General features: G+C 40.1%; 1 protein-coding gene across 2 annotated transcripts in view; it reads right to left on the bottom strand.

Moving 5' to 3' along the window:
• UNC5C (unc-5 netrin receptor C) overlaps nucleotides 1–17012 on the bottom strand; it is a 244442-nt gene that overhangs the window by 69397 nt on the left and 158033 nt on the right. For both annotated transcript variants that reach the window (XM_068187535.1, XM_068187536.1), the window contains exon 3: nucleotides 227–370. In XM_068187535.1, coding sequence (XP_068043636.1) covers nucleotides 227–370 — 144 coding nt within the window. The remainder of the gene's footprint in view (nucleotides 1–226; nucleotides 371–17012) is intronic.

Raw genomic sequence — 17012 nt, 5'->3', positions numbered from 1 at the left:
AATAAATACTGGTTTTGATGCCACACATAGGAGAACGAGGTTTAGCTTTTAAGAAGAGAATAACCTGAAACTTTTGTAAATATTTCTGAACCCCTCAGTTTCAGTATGCATTAATAACTGGACAAAATACAGAGTGGTTGGAAACTAAACATCTCTCTGAAATGGCAGAGATTGCACTTCTCCTCACCTAACCACCATCACCCCAGCTGCACCCCCGAGCACTCACATGCAATGCGGACGTAGGCTTTCCGGCTCTTTGTGGTACCTGCGGAGCTCCAGGCAACGCACTGGCACCAGTAATCCTCTGGCCCAAAGAGCTCCTCCACTTGCTGCCGGGAAATCTCGATGCTGACCTCCCGGACAATCAGACCTGTGAGGGTGCAAGGAACACTGGTCAGTGTTGGGCTTGCTGTTGGACAGAAAACAAGTGTAGTTGCAGAAATCTGCTTGCAAAGTTGCTGGGAGACCTTACAACTCTCTACAAATATCTACTCAGCAACACAGACTGTCATAAGGATGAGAAGGGAAAGAAACTCCCACTTTATCTGCATAATGAGAGAAGTGGGTGAGTGAAAAACTAATTGCTGAGATTTTGACTTTTATCACATACAGCATGTATTTTAGACAAATTGGAGGAACAGCACCTCAGCTAATATAAATTGTACCACATCTCTAGGACAATTTACATCAAGGGACAATCCAGACCAGTTTTATATTGATATATCATAAAACCACATAATCATTCAATTTATATGACTTCCTTAGCCCTTTTGTACTTAATCTCTTTTTGCTAGATAGACACAGCACAGGGAGAAGTCCTGTTCACTGTGACACTGAGCTGCCAGGAAAATGGATTTTAGGATGGCTGAAAATATCCTGATACTTCAAAATGATGAGCACATGTGCTGAAGTATGGTTATTGCAAGCTGCAAGATGGGCGCTACTACTGTTATATATGCTGCAGATATTGGGATATTTTTAAGGGATTTTATAACACAGTGAAACACAATTCAGTGCCTGACAGTCTCTCTGGCCCTGCCCTCTGTAACCCATCTCAGCACAACCCTCCCCCAAACCCACAGTTGCACCCACGAGGACAGTGACCCACTTGCCTTCCTTCCAAGCAGACCGAGATTTGCCCACATTTCCCACACAGTGCTCTCTCTGGGGAAGCCTTTTTACTTCTTTTAAGTGCAGGGAAATTTTGTGGTGTCTCAGACACCACTGTGAGCATCGCTGGCCAAACGTGTACATCCTCTAATGATCCACTGTGTTTCACACTGACACAATCCCCTTCTCTCCTTCAAAATGCAGTCCCTGGTCAAAAGGCTCTTAATTACTGGGTGGGGGCAGGAGAAAGTGTTTACACCTTTTTTCAGCATATTTGCTCTTTGCTGATGATGCTCAAGTATCAACAAATTTCTAATGCATGTCTGCCCATAGAGAATACCATTGCCATTTCAAAAATGCAATCTTGCAAACAGCCTTGAATATATAAATTCACATACAAATCTTTTGTGTAGTGAGATTGATTTTTCTTTCCAGAATTGCCAGGAAACTGAACTTAATTATCCTGGGATTAGAGCATGCACAGTTTGTCCCCATTACCAAACACCAAAGGGCAGGTCCTTCTGTGGAGCACAGACTTGAGCCTGTGGAGGCCAGCTACCCTCAGCCTCCTGTCACAGGGCTTACAAGGGGATATTCATAATGTGAATGCTCCCAATTGTACAGCATGGCGTGTTCCTTGAGCGCTGGAAACCAGGCCAGCCCTTTGATTTGCCTCCAGCCTCACAGAGGCTCCATTCAGGGAGCCAGTGATTAATTAATGTTTGCACACAGTTGTGCACTGCCACTGCAGCTGCATGCTCCCTGCATCCCAAACTTGGGCAACAACCTAGCAGCAGAAAGGAATTAAGGCATGTAACACCACAGACTTCTCTGGTGGGAATGCCTTCTAATGAGATATATTTTCCTGCTAGAGACTATCACAGTCCAGTTCCCTTTGTATTTCACTATCCTTGACATCTTTAGCCATTGAATAATCAACTTCTTTTGGGGAAACACTTAATAGCTCTTCTCTTTGAAATAAAGTACTCAAAATATGGTAACAGCACTCCAAAGAATGGAAATCAAAGCAGTGCATGGGCATTTGATATGCAGTGAATACTGTGTTATAAACTTATTTTGCTTTGATGAGCTAATTTGGCTCCAAGAGGGGTCTGAGGGATTGCTTTTGTCCTGGTGAGAAGAGCATGAAGAGGGTGGGGAGGAGCATGTACCTTACATCCATAAAAATTGTTATATTTTCCCAGTGCAACTTCTGCTAGCCTAAAGATTACTTCGGCTCATTCCCACAGTTTTTACTTCACTAGCCTGGGGAGCTTTTGAAGGTTACAATATTATGTTTTTATAATAAGGCTGATTATGACAGAGCTTGATGGAGCAGTGAACTTTGTTATCCAAGGGCCAAAACAAGCATGCTCATAATGATCATACTAGTTAATAACAATTATGAAATAGCCTTAACGTCCAGGACACAAATGCTGTTTTCTGATTGTCTGTGGAAGATACAAAACTATACTACAAATAGCTGCTCCTTATGAATGCACCAACAGGACTTTTTTTCTCAGACCTCCTGAGATGCTTTCTAATTCAAAATAACAAGCTACTCCTTCTAATGTCTTTTGGGAACACTGTAAAGTACTGACAGGTTTCAGGTTACTCAAAGTAATTTAGTCTTTGAACAGTATCAACAGTTATGCCATGACCAAAGAGATGCACACCTTCTTTCCATAGCAAATAAATTCTACCTCTTTCTGCTTACAAGAAAAAATCATCATTGCGTCTTGATATCTAAGGTAAACTATGTTTCCTAGAGTTCAAAATGTATCAAACCAGTTGGTGGTGCCACAAGATCATCTGGGATAGAAGGATCCATAGCCAGAACTCAGAGATTTGATTCCACCACTGCTTCCCAGCACAATACACTGGTGCCTTATTGCCCAAACAGCAACGCTGATTTCAGAGAAAACCCTCACCAGCTGAAACACACCCACCCTCAGACCCTGGGGCAAGCACAAGGAGACATGTTTCCCTTGTTGTACCAACTCACAATCTTATTCCTTCTGCTTGCCTACTCCAACATCACCCCAAACAGAAAATCCCTTTCTAGGCCATATTGCAAACATTGCAATTTGCTGAGATATCTCAGATAGTATCTGCCTTGTTACCAGCTGACACACTGCTGTACATCAGTTTTCACAGAGGAGCTGGCACAGTCTGTCTGCTTTCATTCAGGAGTGTATTGCTTATCCATCTCCCGTGGGCACCAAGTGCAGGAAAACCCTTGCATGATGACTTCAAACAGAGATCTTCATCTTATCTCTGTTGGACCTGCTTCTGCTTCTACACCACAGAACATTAGCTAGAGGAATGGAAAAAAAAAAAAAAAAAAAAAAAAGGAAAAAGGAGAAAAAAAGCTGAAAAACCCATGTCTCAATATTTCCAGACAATGTGGCATGCTGCACCTCTTATTCAGGCGACTGTTTATCAAATTGCTTGATTATAGGTGAGTGCACAATCTCTGAGAGCAAAATTAGAAGTTGCTATATAAAACGAGCCCCTGTATTTTGCCCAAATATACTTAGGACAAGACAGACTAAGAGATTAGCAAAAATTTATGCATCATATACCTAACTGGTACTGGCCAATTCTACTTTGTCACTGTGCTAAGTAAAAAATGTCACCTTCACACAGAGAGTAAATCTTCTACCTTACCTTCTTCTTTAGAAATATATTGAATTTTTCAGTCTAGTTCTTTATACAGCTAAGCTATAAAGCAGGTGAAGATACACAGCTTTCTGAACACTTGAGTAAGCTGACCATTTCCAGAATTACATAATAATCACTTAGATGGTGGAACTACCCACAAGAAGTCAGGATTTTTGTATTTCAAGCAATGCCATAACAAACAGAGTTGAAGGGAAATAACAGCAATGTGGGCAGCTAGAATTCTTGACGGGTTCCTTCTATAAATCCACAAAGATCTGACTAAAGGGATATCCCTGGCCCTATGATGACATGCTCAGAATATAAAGCTGTGAGAAGAATAAGGAAGATGTTCAGAGTGGTGGTATTTGTCCTGTAAAGTCACCTGTGATGGAGTCGTGCTTTCCTGGGAACACCTGCCTGCCTACCAAGTGTTGAATAAATTCCTTGTTTTGTTTTGCTTGAACAGTTTCTGGTTTACCTATTAAACTGCCTTTATCTCAACCTATGAGTTCCCTCACTTTTACTTGCTGGATTCTCAGCCCTATCTCACCATGGGAGTGAGTGGCTCAGTCACCAGCTGGACCTAAAGCACAACAAACCAGTCTAAGATATTCTTTTGTCCTAGTAGTTTCCTGTCCAGTTCAGGATGGAGGATAGCAATGAAGAAGGCTCGTGACATTTGTCATAACTTGTCTGCAATTATGTTTCAGTCCAGTGAATCAAGTTGTCTATAAGTCACAATTTTTGCCTACTTACTAGCACAGCTTTTGCAATTACTCGTTTCAATAAAATAAATGTATTTCTGGGACTAATACAACTCAGGCTCTGAAAAGGGGTAGGAAAGAACCAGAACTACTTATTCTGTATTTGCAGATTATGAGGGATTAATGGGAAGAGAAAGGCAAAGTGTGGAAGGAATCTTTCTCAGTCTGCCTACTGCTAATAAGCATGGGGAGAGGCACTAGCTCATGGTGTATATAAAAATCTAAGCTAATACCCCTCATGGAGCAAAAAGAAGTGTGAAGAGGGAATCATGCCTTATATGTATGGTCTTTTATTATAACTGTATCCTAGAAACACAATAAAGCAAAGATACACTTCTTCCTATACATGGTCCCCAAGTGCTTAACTTAGCTGGCTATACAAACTGTGATGTAGATTATCTGGTCTCCAGAGGCACAAATGTTATCTTTTTCAATGTATGCAAATGCAATGCAATTGTAGATATTATAGCAGATTATTGATAACTGCAGTTATAACTCATGGGTTCCACATTGCATCCACTGTAGTAATTGGCAAATTTCCCAATGATTTTAAAAGAAACAGACTTGCTGACCAGACACACTTCTTTCTGGGGAAACAAAAATGTCTCAAGGTTCTATGGCCATATAAGACTGCACAAGACAATAAATGATCACAATAAATATCAGAAAACAGAAAATTATTATCAATTAATCAAATGTAATTATTCAGCCTGGAGTCAGTCTAGGTCACAGAGTTAATATCTACACCTCACTGGGCACCATTCTGCCGAGAAACTGTTTTGATATATTTTGGCTGTCATAACTGTTCGGCATTTGATATTAATACCCAAGACCTGTGAAAATACTCCTCAGGACTTTGATAGAGAAATTTTGGTGAAAGTGCTACATTGGTATATGTTTGAACCCTCTGGCAGAAAAGTAAACAGGAACTATTTAGTCACAAGACTAAATTGCACTTACAAAAACTCCAAGAAACTTCATGGATACTATGTTTATTTTCTCTGTAAGTAGCTCAAACAGTTTCTGTGCTTTTGTGCTTTCATTTGCCCAAAAGGTATTTCATTAATTTGCAATCACATACGCCAAAGAACACATTTCTCAAGGAGATGGAACTTTATGACCTACTGGTCTGGAAAAAGACATTGCAGTTAATACCTGCATATAGATGGCAGGTATATCATAGCCACTGCCAATAAGTATGGAAATACAACCCATTTTCACAAAGGTAACTTGTAACCCTTTACACACTCAATTTTGGAGAGTCAGTTCTCAGACCATCCTCACAAACCTGATATTTTGTGCTGTTGGTTCTCTCCATGCTTAGACAGGCCCAAGTTCTCCCGAGTGGATGAGACCCCAAATCTCCCTTCCCACTGCTTGGAGGGGACACAGAGGGCAGAGACAGTGTTTCTGATTGATGTAGAAGATGCTTTGGGGAACCAGCAGCAAAACAGCTCAGGGGCAGGGGCATTCCTGTGCACACCCATGAAACACCCGTACTGCTATAGAATCAAATTTTGTTCCAAATTTTGTTCCCCATATTCCTCATCTGTCTTAAGAGTTCTAACAAAGCCTCACCAAAACACCACTGAAAACAGTAGCATAGTTTTTGCCTCATGAAAGTGGCCAAGACCATAAGTCAAAGTGGTATGACTGTAAATAGATTTAATAAAAGGGAAATAGATTGGCTTTTTACTTATGGATCATCTGGAATGACCCATCCAATTTACTTAATTGTTCATCACAGGTGTTATAAACAACCTGTGTCTGTTTGCTTTACTTGGTGAAGTAAATTTTTCAGAAAGGTAAAAAAAAAAAAAAAAAAAAAAACAACAGTGCTATGCAGGAATTTAAATTTATTTACCCTCTTGCAGAGATGGATCCCTCACAGTCAGAGAGTTATTCCACTAGAATATATCAGAGTACTTAAGCTATAGAATTTGATGTTTAAAAATAAATAGGCTATGCACAAGAAGAATGGCTTCAAATATTAAAGTTCTTGCTGAGAAAAATGTATTCTGTGCACCATAATAGGACTGAGATGATTGCAGAATGGCACACTTTGCCTATAGCTTATTTTCTATATAGAGTACCTGTGATCTTAACAAAAGACAGATAGACAGATAGATATCCAGAGATAGTTTAAACGAGTAAACAGCTTTTACACCCAGTAATCCTTCACACTGTGACTGCCTACACCTACTTTTGTCTCAATATACTGCTTTTACGTAAATTGAGGGTGGCTGGCAATATGAAATAACTGTGCGAAGATCACAAACAATGTTCTACGAGTATTAGCTTAAATATTTAAACTAAAGGCGTCCAGCTATTTTTGGTCTCTTCATAATTTTCTCTTTAGGAAACAGATACATTCTGAACTCAACAGGGGTGAAGGCGACAAGTGAAGGCAAAAATAAAGTCCAGATTGCTCTAAAATCCATGTCAGGTTTGCACTGGCTTGCATCCCCTACCTATGTTATCTAATTACCACCTAACTGTATTGAGTTAAGCTAAAATCCCAGCTCCTCTAATGATTTTTAACTGACTTACACAAAAGTTACAAAGGACTTTCTTCAGAGGGATTTTACTTTGAACTGGAATTACAGAACATGTATTCTGTTTGGGTTTTGTTTTCTTTTAGTGAAAACAAGGTGGTTTTGTCCTCTTCCCATTAACAACTGAAGGACCAAGTTGTGTAAGATGCAGGGAGATTTCAAAACAGAGTTCTTGGACGCTGGTGGAAAACAAACCCCATGCCCTGGTCCCTGCCAGCATGGTGGGGGTGGCCAGTACAGCCCTGTGGCTTTGTCCCCTTGGGAAGGTAAAATAGCCCCTTCTGCTATCTCCTTCCCTGGCCAATCTCAGCAGCTGATTGCTTTACATCACCCTTGAACTACTGCTGTTTAATACCTTGGAACAGCATTGGATTGCTTGTTCTCAGCCTACAAACTGTTCAGAGATAAAAGAAAAACACCTCCCTCTTTGTTTCTCAATTAAGGCTATTTTCTGGTTGACAGCCATTTCTGCAAATATGTTCAAAATTGCTTCAAAATTCATTGCTCTCTTTCACATACAACAATATATGCCTACAGTTGCCACATTTTTTTTCTTTTTTCCTGGAACAAAAGCAATAAGTTCCAGTGTAGCAGGTCTCCAAAGAAAACCTCCTTATACATATAAATAAATATATATATTTTTACATTTAACAATGGGCATCATAATTTCTGAATTCACAGAGGCTGAAGTCTAAGAGCAGAAGCAAATGTGATTTGAAGCATCTTGACCCAAAAGTTAACCTGACACTAAGAAACCCCAGGTGGCAATCCCCAAGCAATTCCTTGCCTGGCTGGTGCTACTTACAGAGGGTGGAAAAAAGACAGGTTGTCCACAGAGAAAAGCAGGAGCATGAGCTCTTAGCAGCTCCAGCTCTTGGGTCATAGCTCAATCTTCCCTTCTTTTGATTGAGGAACACGCAGCTGAGAAAAGATGTTGGTTTAGTTTTTTTCAAGGGCCAGGAAAAAACATGCCAATGGTTCACGTTTTACTTAAAGCAGCAGTTGAGACTTCACAAAGAAGATCTGTGCACTTTTCATTTCTGGTTCAGAGGATTTACATGCTCGTTTTAATGATCTGGGCCTTCAGCAGTGGGTAATGCTTCCCAGTCCCCAGCTTAATGCTCATGCAAAATTGAAGCACTTTTGAGGCAGTTTAAAGCCTACAGATGAATCTCAATGTGCAGGCAGAAAGAAATAATGGTTTAGCACTTCACAAGATGAAGCAGAGGAAATTATGAAAAAACAACAAAAAAACCAAATCTATTGAACTTCAAACATCTGGGAAACCAAACAAGAACATCTGAATTTTGAACAGCGCGTTTACATTCCCTTGCATAGTGGAGGGGGGGGGGGCAGGGAAATGAACAATAAATGCGTTTGTATGTAAATTTATATGTAAAAATATAGATCAAGTCATTTATTTTACTGACTTACCAACTTATACATGCTACAGATGTAAAATATATATCTGCACATGTAGATACATGTGTATGTTTGTACCACATCCACTCTGCATGGTTTTGAGAAGCAGAGACAATATGAAAATGCCTTATTTCTGTGAACTTGATGTGATGACACAGTTCAGTGGCTGGTGCAGCTATTGTGGGAACAAGGACAGTCTCAATGTGACACAAGAGGTCACTCGGGAGCCTCCTCAGCAGTTGTTTTCCTATTTTTTTACTCTGCAATGTACAGAAACAGCAGGTTGGGGGATTATTTTTTGCCATTGTTCTGCATGCTGGGGATGGTATTTCACAGCTGACCTGGGTATCTTGAAAAAAAAAAAAAAAAGAAAACTAAAAAGAAAAGAAGAAAAAGGCTAGCAGCTGCTTTCAAAGCAGCTTTGTCCACTGTGCTGTCAAGTGAAGTGACTTTCTCCAGACAGAGATGAAGCTCTGGGAATTTACTGTCTGGTCCCTCACCCAGCATGTTTTCAGAGTTGTGCCAGGGCAGCAGTCAAAACACCAGCTCCTGAACACCAGGAGGTTTTTCTTAGTTTGCAGTGAACAAAGGAAACATGGAAGGAAGGCATGCAAAAAGGCAGCTTGGTGGTCACAGAAGTCCTTTGGTGTGTACAGCTGGGTACAGCACTGTTCATGATATTCATCAGCTACAGGGGGGCACCAGGGATGCAAGTTCCTCTGCAGATCCATGTGACTTTGACATGAAAAAAAGACCTATTAAATTTATGTAGGTAAACACCATCAAAATATCCCTGTAGCTCTAAATGCCCCCTTTTACTCTTTTTTTTTTCTAGGTACCCCACCACTCTGAATTCCAATACTGGTTTCCACCTTAGTTGAAAACCAAAAGTACTCAACCTAACACCCAAAGCAAACCTCATCTACTTCTAGGCATTGCTGTTCCTCAGGGCTGGCAGTCCTTACTCCTCTTCAGAGGAGGGTATAGCAACCAACCCAGGTGCAGTGCCAGCACTCATTACAAAAACATAATTATACAAGTCACTGGGAACCCAAGAACTGCAATCTACCAACCAAGATCCTCTCTGATCAAAACATGGGAGCAAAAAATAGAAGAGGTTGCAAGGGCCTAAAGATTTGTATTCAGGGAATAGAAGACATAGAAGTGTCTGACAAAAGACTCACTTCCTACTCTTAGAATCAAAGTATGAAGGGGATGAGAAGTTATAAAGAATTGTGAAAGGCATTCCAACAAAACCTGAGGAGAAAGAACTGTACGTAACCTTGCAGGTGAATGGCAGCTCTGCTGGTACTTACCACATCGTGCTGCTCATTTATGTACAAATTGGGAATGCATGGGAATGACAAAATGAATACAGGCAGTGAACCTGTAAAGGCAGCACAAAATTAGATCCTGTATGGGTCAGAGCTGTGTGTGACAGGCATCTCTCTTTCCCTTCATAACATTAGCAATGATTTGGCACCATTCCTGCAGAGCAAAAAAAGCCCCACTAAATCTGATCTATGTGCAAAGCTTTGCTCCCATACAAATGCTTTTTTTTTTTCTTTCTTAAAAAAACCGTTGAAAATTTTAAAAGGAAAGGATTTCTCCAGTGTAGTTTTAAGGAACAGGAATTCTTCACTGATGATTTCTCTGCTTAATGAGTTAATAGAGGAAAACTTGGAAGATACCACTCAGGTAACTGAGACAAGCTTAGATAGACATCTAGGGAGTCTGGAAATCACTTAAATGTTTAGCATAGTGATTAAGACCTCAATGTCTCTAAAGTGTGTTAGACTACAGCCAGATCATCTGGCTGCATCAGAGTATAATCTGTTTGCATAGAAGAAAAAGTAAGGTATAATTTTGACCTTCCATTTCCCTGAGTATTTCCAGGTATTTTTGTGAAGAAACTACAGCTCTACTAGTCCTACCCATTCTCATATTTAATTAACTGAAAAAACTACACTTACAGGATGCAAGTGTTCCTGCCAAGGTGGTACTGACTGCAGCACTTTTGTTTGACAGCACACAAGACCTTGCCTCTGCTCCTCTTTTCTGCCACTACTGTATCCAAGAAACAGCTGTTTTCCATTTAGGCCCGTGGGTGCAGGATGGAGACTGGGATTTAGGACTCACTTCCAAATCAAGAACACATTTATGAGCCTTTCAGGCATCACACACCCTCGCCACAGGGGTTCCAGATCCCACACAAAGGGCTCAAAAGGAGCTGGGGGACATGTGTGGCAAGCACATTTCTCTCTCTCTCTCAGGATTTTTATAAAGGTGCACAGAGAGAAGTGAAAGAGAAAACAATTTCTATTTCTGCTCCTTGTTTTTCTCTTGTGGAATGTGTTTGGAGATTGTTTACCTAGAGCGAATGCTTGGTTGGATCACAGTGGATTGTTTGGGCCTGATGGCCAATCGGATCCACCTGTGTCTGGACTCTGGAGAACAGGGTCACGAGTTGGGAGAGGGTTAGATATGATAGTTAGAGAGAGTAGCATGTAGTTTTTAGTATCCTCTTTTATATAGTATATTAATGTATCATAGCATAATTATAATAAAGAAATCATTCAGCCTTCTGAAATAAGTCAGACATCATCATTCTTCCCATTGGGTTCACCGACATTTACAACAGACATGGATGGAAATAGGAGGCACTGCTGTGCAAAGCTGTGGCTAGTCTGAAGCTGTGGTGGGTGGACTGATGTCCGAAGACATCTCTTGGGGAATTAATGGGATTACGAGTGTGTAACAAAGGGTTTAACGAAGGAAAAACTGGGAGAAGAGAAGATGTAGGCCTGAAATATTCATGGGGGTGTCCTCAAATGCTTCAGATGAATGCACTAGGCATCCATATTCCTCTTCTAATTATTTTAAATAACTTTATTTCCTGTCTCAGATTTGTTTTTCTAGAAGCCCACAGGAAACCTCCAGGACAATTAGGCAAACAGCTGCAGATAGGAAGTTAATGCTGCAATAAGAAATAAATATCCTAAAGCTTTTATCTTTTGGTCCCAATGCACTTTGCAGAGGTAAATCACAGAGACTCTGAGTGATTTGCACAGATACATGGTGAATATACAGAAAATCTGGAATGGGCAAATGACCCTTCCCACGGGTCCATCATTACTCAGAGGAGGTGTCTGAGAGGGATTAACTTGCAGGAAGAGTAGCTCCCCCAGGCCCCCTGTTAGCATGCCTGAGTAACCTGAAGGAGAAAGTAAGGCTGGGAGAACCTGCATCAGTCAGCTTAGCAACAGAGGCAGAGAGTTCGTGATGTCCACTGCTGATGCTTGCAAAGGGGCTAGACACACACTCCCACCGGGAAAAAGCTACTGGAAAGGACAGCAGTAGCAGAGGGACAGGCAGGACTCAATGGCTATGAACACAGCCTTCCACAAAGGCTTAGAAGAACAAAGCCCCCACACATAAGAATTTGATTAAATAAAAAATTATTGGTACTTTATTGGTACTTTAATGCACATGCTGTAAGTGAATCCTATACTCAGTTGAGTTTATCTCAAAAATCCCCAAGTCTTTTGCAGGCCTCTAGACAAAAAGAGAATCACCCTGGCTTAGGGGGAGTCTTGGTATTGCCTATGAGATTTGCTACCAGAAGCAAGTATCTGGTCCAGTGGTCTTATTCTGTTTAGAAAAGTTTATTTCCCTTCTTCAGGTATGTCCACTTCAACAAAAGCCCCCACTATTTAAAATGCATATCTTAGAAAGTGGTGTCTCTCTGCCTCTCAGTGTGTTTCTTCTGAAGCTTCCAAAATAGCTATTTTTTCTATCCAAATATACTAATTGCTCAAGATAAAAGTGCAAACTTTGGCTGCTTGAAAACACTGTCTGCAGCAGCTTTGTTGTTGGGTATTCCCTTGGTCTGGGTGAGAGGAAAACACGCTCCCAGCAGCTGATTTTGAAGATGCAGCCTGTGAGGAGAGATAACTTGCAGCACTGATGGGCACAGGGCTCCTCTACCTCAGAAGAGCTGCCTGTCAGGCCACAGGGATTGACAGGCAGAAAGAAGATGACCCAAGTGACAGCAAAAAATTTCTGCTACTTAAATTTGAAGTAGGGAAAACCCCCATGGGTTTCTTGATACGTTTTATGGAAGTAAAGAGCCTATATTTCCCCAGAGAGTTACAGTTCTTTGGAGAAACTGAGTTATGTGCTTCTGTCTGCACCACCTGCAGCATTTCAGACCATATATACATGTATAAGCATGTTTCACTTGCAGCAACCTTCCAGAGAGCGAACAGACACCAAATTATGGAAGAAAACATTGTAGTATCAATTCTAACCCACATCTCAAAACTATTAATAGGAGTATTTGGGAAGAGATACTCTGATACATTTTAAATTTCCCAGAAATGAGCTGGATTAGGGCAGAGTATTGAAGGAACAGAGCTAAAAATTGGCAATATGTTGCTGAGAAATAATTATTTTGTATATGGGTGCTTGATGTCTGTAATGGATTTGATCCAATGATATATGGAAAATAAAATTGCTTCTGACAATGGCAGAATGAAAGCAATCCTTATTTATGATGTGTGCCTACCCTTACTAACATAACCCCAAGGTATTCTACCACAGGGAATCAAAATATTGCAGGCTAAGTCTAACTGCAGCATTCAGCATCACTTTCTATATATATAGTAAAGTTAATAGGGACACTGGCCACATTTGCTCAGAAAAATAGCTTTTTCCTTATCCTTTGGATTGTTCAAAAATAATACAGAGAATTAGGAGACTATGGCATGTCAAGATGCAAAAAGAGATTAAGTAAAAAAGATATGCAGAGAAATAAAATAGCTGTAAGGAAAGGAAGATCTAGAGGCAAAAGAAATGGCTAAAACATTATCCTTCCACATCTCTCCCTGAGCTCTGCTTACTTGGGATGTATTTGGGCTGCCAAATTAAGTTCTTCAACACTGTTATTCAAAGACATGCAATACTAAGAAATAATGGCTTTTCTTTTTTATAAAAATACTAAGATAAATGAATACAACGTCTCAAAATGAGAGGCTGTATGATGACCTTTGCTGTATAATCAGAAGTCCCAGCTTAAACAATTACTTTTGCCATTAGGACAATGCAGCCTCCTAATATGTGGTGTGACAAACACCAGAATAAATGGCTTTCATGAGATGTGCAGAGAGGAAGATAAAGTAACAGAGTGTTTTGTGCTGGAAGTGATTTTCCTGCCTCTCTACATGGTACCAGAAGAGCACAGTGACTGTGAAGGCTTCCCCACTGTTGTCTTGGCTGCAGGATCTTGTAAGAGCTGTTTTAAAGGCAAAAGGGCAGATGTCAATCCTTGATCTTTCTGTTGAGAGGGTGATCTATTAAAGACTTGGCTAGCTGGGTATCTACTCCCTCAACAGGCTGCCAAACCCATTGCTTAAGTTAACAAACTCCTATTTGCCAGATCAATGCTGACCCTACATCAAAAGCTCAGTCTCCTTTCATTGAATTTGCAAGTCATCCAAAAATACTTTACTAATTGGGAAAGGTAATGGTGGGAGGTAAGCATTGGAATTTCAGTGGTGGTGGCTATGTAAAGAAACTGAAAAAAAAGAAGTCAGGTTTCTCTCTGAAAAGAAGTGCATATTTGTCCACTCCAAGTGCAGTTTGATAATCAGACAAGAAGGGGTCATCAGCAAACTCCCCAAGACCTCCTTCTCCCTATGTATCCCAGCAAAAGAAGACAGTGTAGACAAATAATAATGCTGGGTGAATTGCCCAATAAGTCTATTTAATTAGCACTTAAAGAATCACAAAAGTTTTCTCCTTGCTTGAAGGAGAGAGAAGAACATGTCCCTGGCAGAGGGCAAGAGAGGGTTTATAGACCATTTCACCTTAATAGTCACAGAGAAAATATTACAATGCATATCCAAACTGGAAAGACAAAAAAGCTCCAGATTTTTTTCTGCTTTTCTCTTGTATATCATTGGGATGTGGGATTGGATATAGCAGCATTTAATCTCTCTGGACAAATGAAAGGGGTGCAAGACACTGATTTTCTATATGTTCACAATTCTCCCACCACTGCAGAACTGGTCTGTGTGTCTTGGAAAATATTTCTCCATAAAAGCACACATGCAAAATAAAACTCACAGAATCACAGAATAGTGCAGGTTCAAAGGAAGCTTTAAGGTCATCTACTCAAATGACCTACAATAAGGAGGGACATCTTCAACTAAATCAGGTTGCTCAGAGCCCCATCCAGCCTGGCCATGAATGTTTCCAGGGATGAGGCATCCATCACCTCTCTGAACAACCTGGTTCAGTGTTTTTCCATCCTCATTGAAAAAAAAAAAAAAAAAAAAAAAAAAAAAAAAAAATTCCATAGTCGTTTTCAGAGGTACAGTAATTTGTAAAATGTGCACAAACTACTCTAACAATTATTGATGCTATTGTACTTCCATTGTACTTCCTGCCCTCTAACAATGGAATTTCCTTGCCCCCAAAAGCATCAGTTCTACAGGGCTCCTTTTATTTTTGTTGCTGTTATCTTTTATGACAGTCAGCTATAAAATCAAATGTGTTCCCTCAAAAGAACTCTCATCTCTGTTTTTTAAAACCAGTGTTCTTTTTTTTTTCTGCATTAATGGGAAAATATTCCAGAGATATAAAAGCATAAAAAAGACAATGCCCTGCCTTGTACTTCATATACATAGGAAATGAAAGAGTCAAAGATGTGCACTAGACATTTACAAAGCACCCATTTGACTTCTTTATGAAAATGATCAGCTTTTTCCATAAAGAAGAAAAATTCCAGTGATTCTGAGGATTTAAAACCAGAATGTAATGATCTTCTGTAAAGCCTCAGGTTTCTCAGACTCTATCAGTATAAAATATTTTGCAAGGCTCTCTCTTCAGGCTAATTTAATTAAATAAAGTGGTACTAGAACACCCTGCCACTATTATGGTTCACATTCTCTCCAACCAGAAGGCAACACCTCCCACAGAGTCCCCAAGCATGTTCTTTACAGCAATGCTTTACCCACTGTTTAAAAATACCCCACAGTACAAAGTATATATAACTATTACTCCCATTATGTTCTTTCTCTCTTTCACAAAGAAAAAAAAATACAGAGAAAAATTATGTGGATATTCACTTTTCTCACTTAAAAATTAACCTTCTTAATACATATAACATTTTTATCTAGCAGGTCTCTTCAATGACAGCTTGGCTGCACTCTAATTCCATCTTGTGTGCCATTGCTATTGCTGTGCTGTTTTCTCTGGTCTTCTCAATGACAGAAACAAATTTGCCTTATAAGAAGAGTTAATAATCGCTACATAGATTTCATTCCTGGGCACAGGCTCAAAGTCCATGAACACATAATCTTTTGCAAATCAAAACCTATTTCTCTCTTTCATGCATCATTTACAATCCAAAGGTGATGTACTGCTAGCATCACACCTGTATTTTAGTTCACTTTCTTCCTGATTACTCATCCTTTAGAAAAGAAAGCACAAGTGACCTTTACTCTTTTCCCCTCATATTTTATTGTCTGTTTGCCTTGTTTTTCTTTGCTTGTCTACGTAAAGAATTGAAAGCCTAGTTCAAACCCAGCACCAGAATATCTCCTCAGCACAGTCCTCTTTTCATAAGCAGGCAGAACAGACCCCAGGAAGAGTAAAATACCAGGAAAGAAGAAAGTACACAGTTTTCAGTTGCTGGGATTACACGACTGACCCTGCAGAAACACTGTGAGATCCCTTAGAGCCCCAGGTCACCCTGGAAGTCTAGACCTAATCTGGTGTGTGGGCAGTTTCTCCTGTCTCTCTAACCACAAGTCAGGAGGCAGCAGTAGTGTAGGTTTGGACCTAGAGGGATCCTTACGTCACCCTCTGAGCAGCTCAGTCATTACTTTTGTGCCCTAGGTTACAACTGCACTAGTCAAAAATAGCAAAAGATACCAAAATAGCCTCAGAAGTGATAGAGTCCAAGGGCTTTGCCAGCTTGACTGGTGCAAGCTGCCAAGCTGATATGTCCTTCTTCGGGTGCCGTAATGAACCCTCACCATCTCCTGCAATTTTTTTCCTGCAGCTTAATCTGCAGTGAATATAGTTTCCTGAGCTTCCATTGCTTTAAAGAAAATACTATTTTACCACAACCTTAATTAAATTCTTTACCCATTTCTATACCACTTATGTACTACGAGCCCTAGATTCCAAATCTGCCTACAGGAAGGTGCACAAACACTGCAGCTGTGACATGCATTAACCAATATTCTGGCAACAGCCAGGCTGACTGACAAATCTGGATTTTGATGACAGTTTCATTTTAAACAGCTATTAGTGTGACTAAGTTTGTGGCTCTTGTGCTAATAATCTGACGTGCACAGCTTTTGACATCCTCTTCCCCCACCTAACTCCAGTAGGTGACATTAATCTTTAATTGATAATGATTCTCATTTGCATATAATTGCTGTTGTTTATTATACAAAATATTTGTCCTCTGAAATATTTTGATGCT

Source organism: Anomalospiza imberbis, chromosome 4 (genome assembly GCF_031753505.1).
Source record: "Anomalospiza imberbis isolate Cuckoo-Finch-1a 21T00152 chromosome 4, ASM3175350v1, whole genome shotgun sequence".
NCBI lineage: Eukaryota > Metazoa > Chordata > Aves > Passeriformes > Viduidae > Anomalospiza > Anomalospiza imberbis.
The sequence above is the reverse complement of the archived record's forward strand: the minus strand, read 5'-3'. Positions and strand labels throughout refer to the sequence as shown.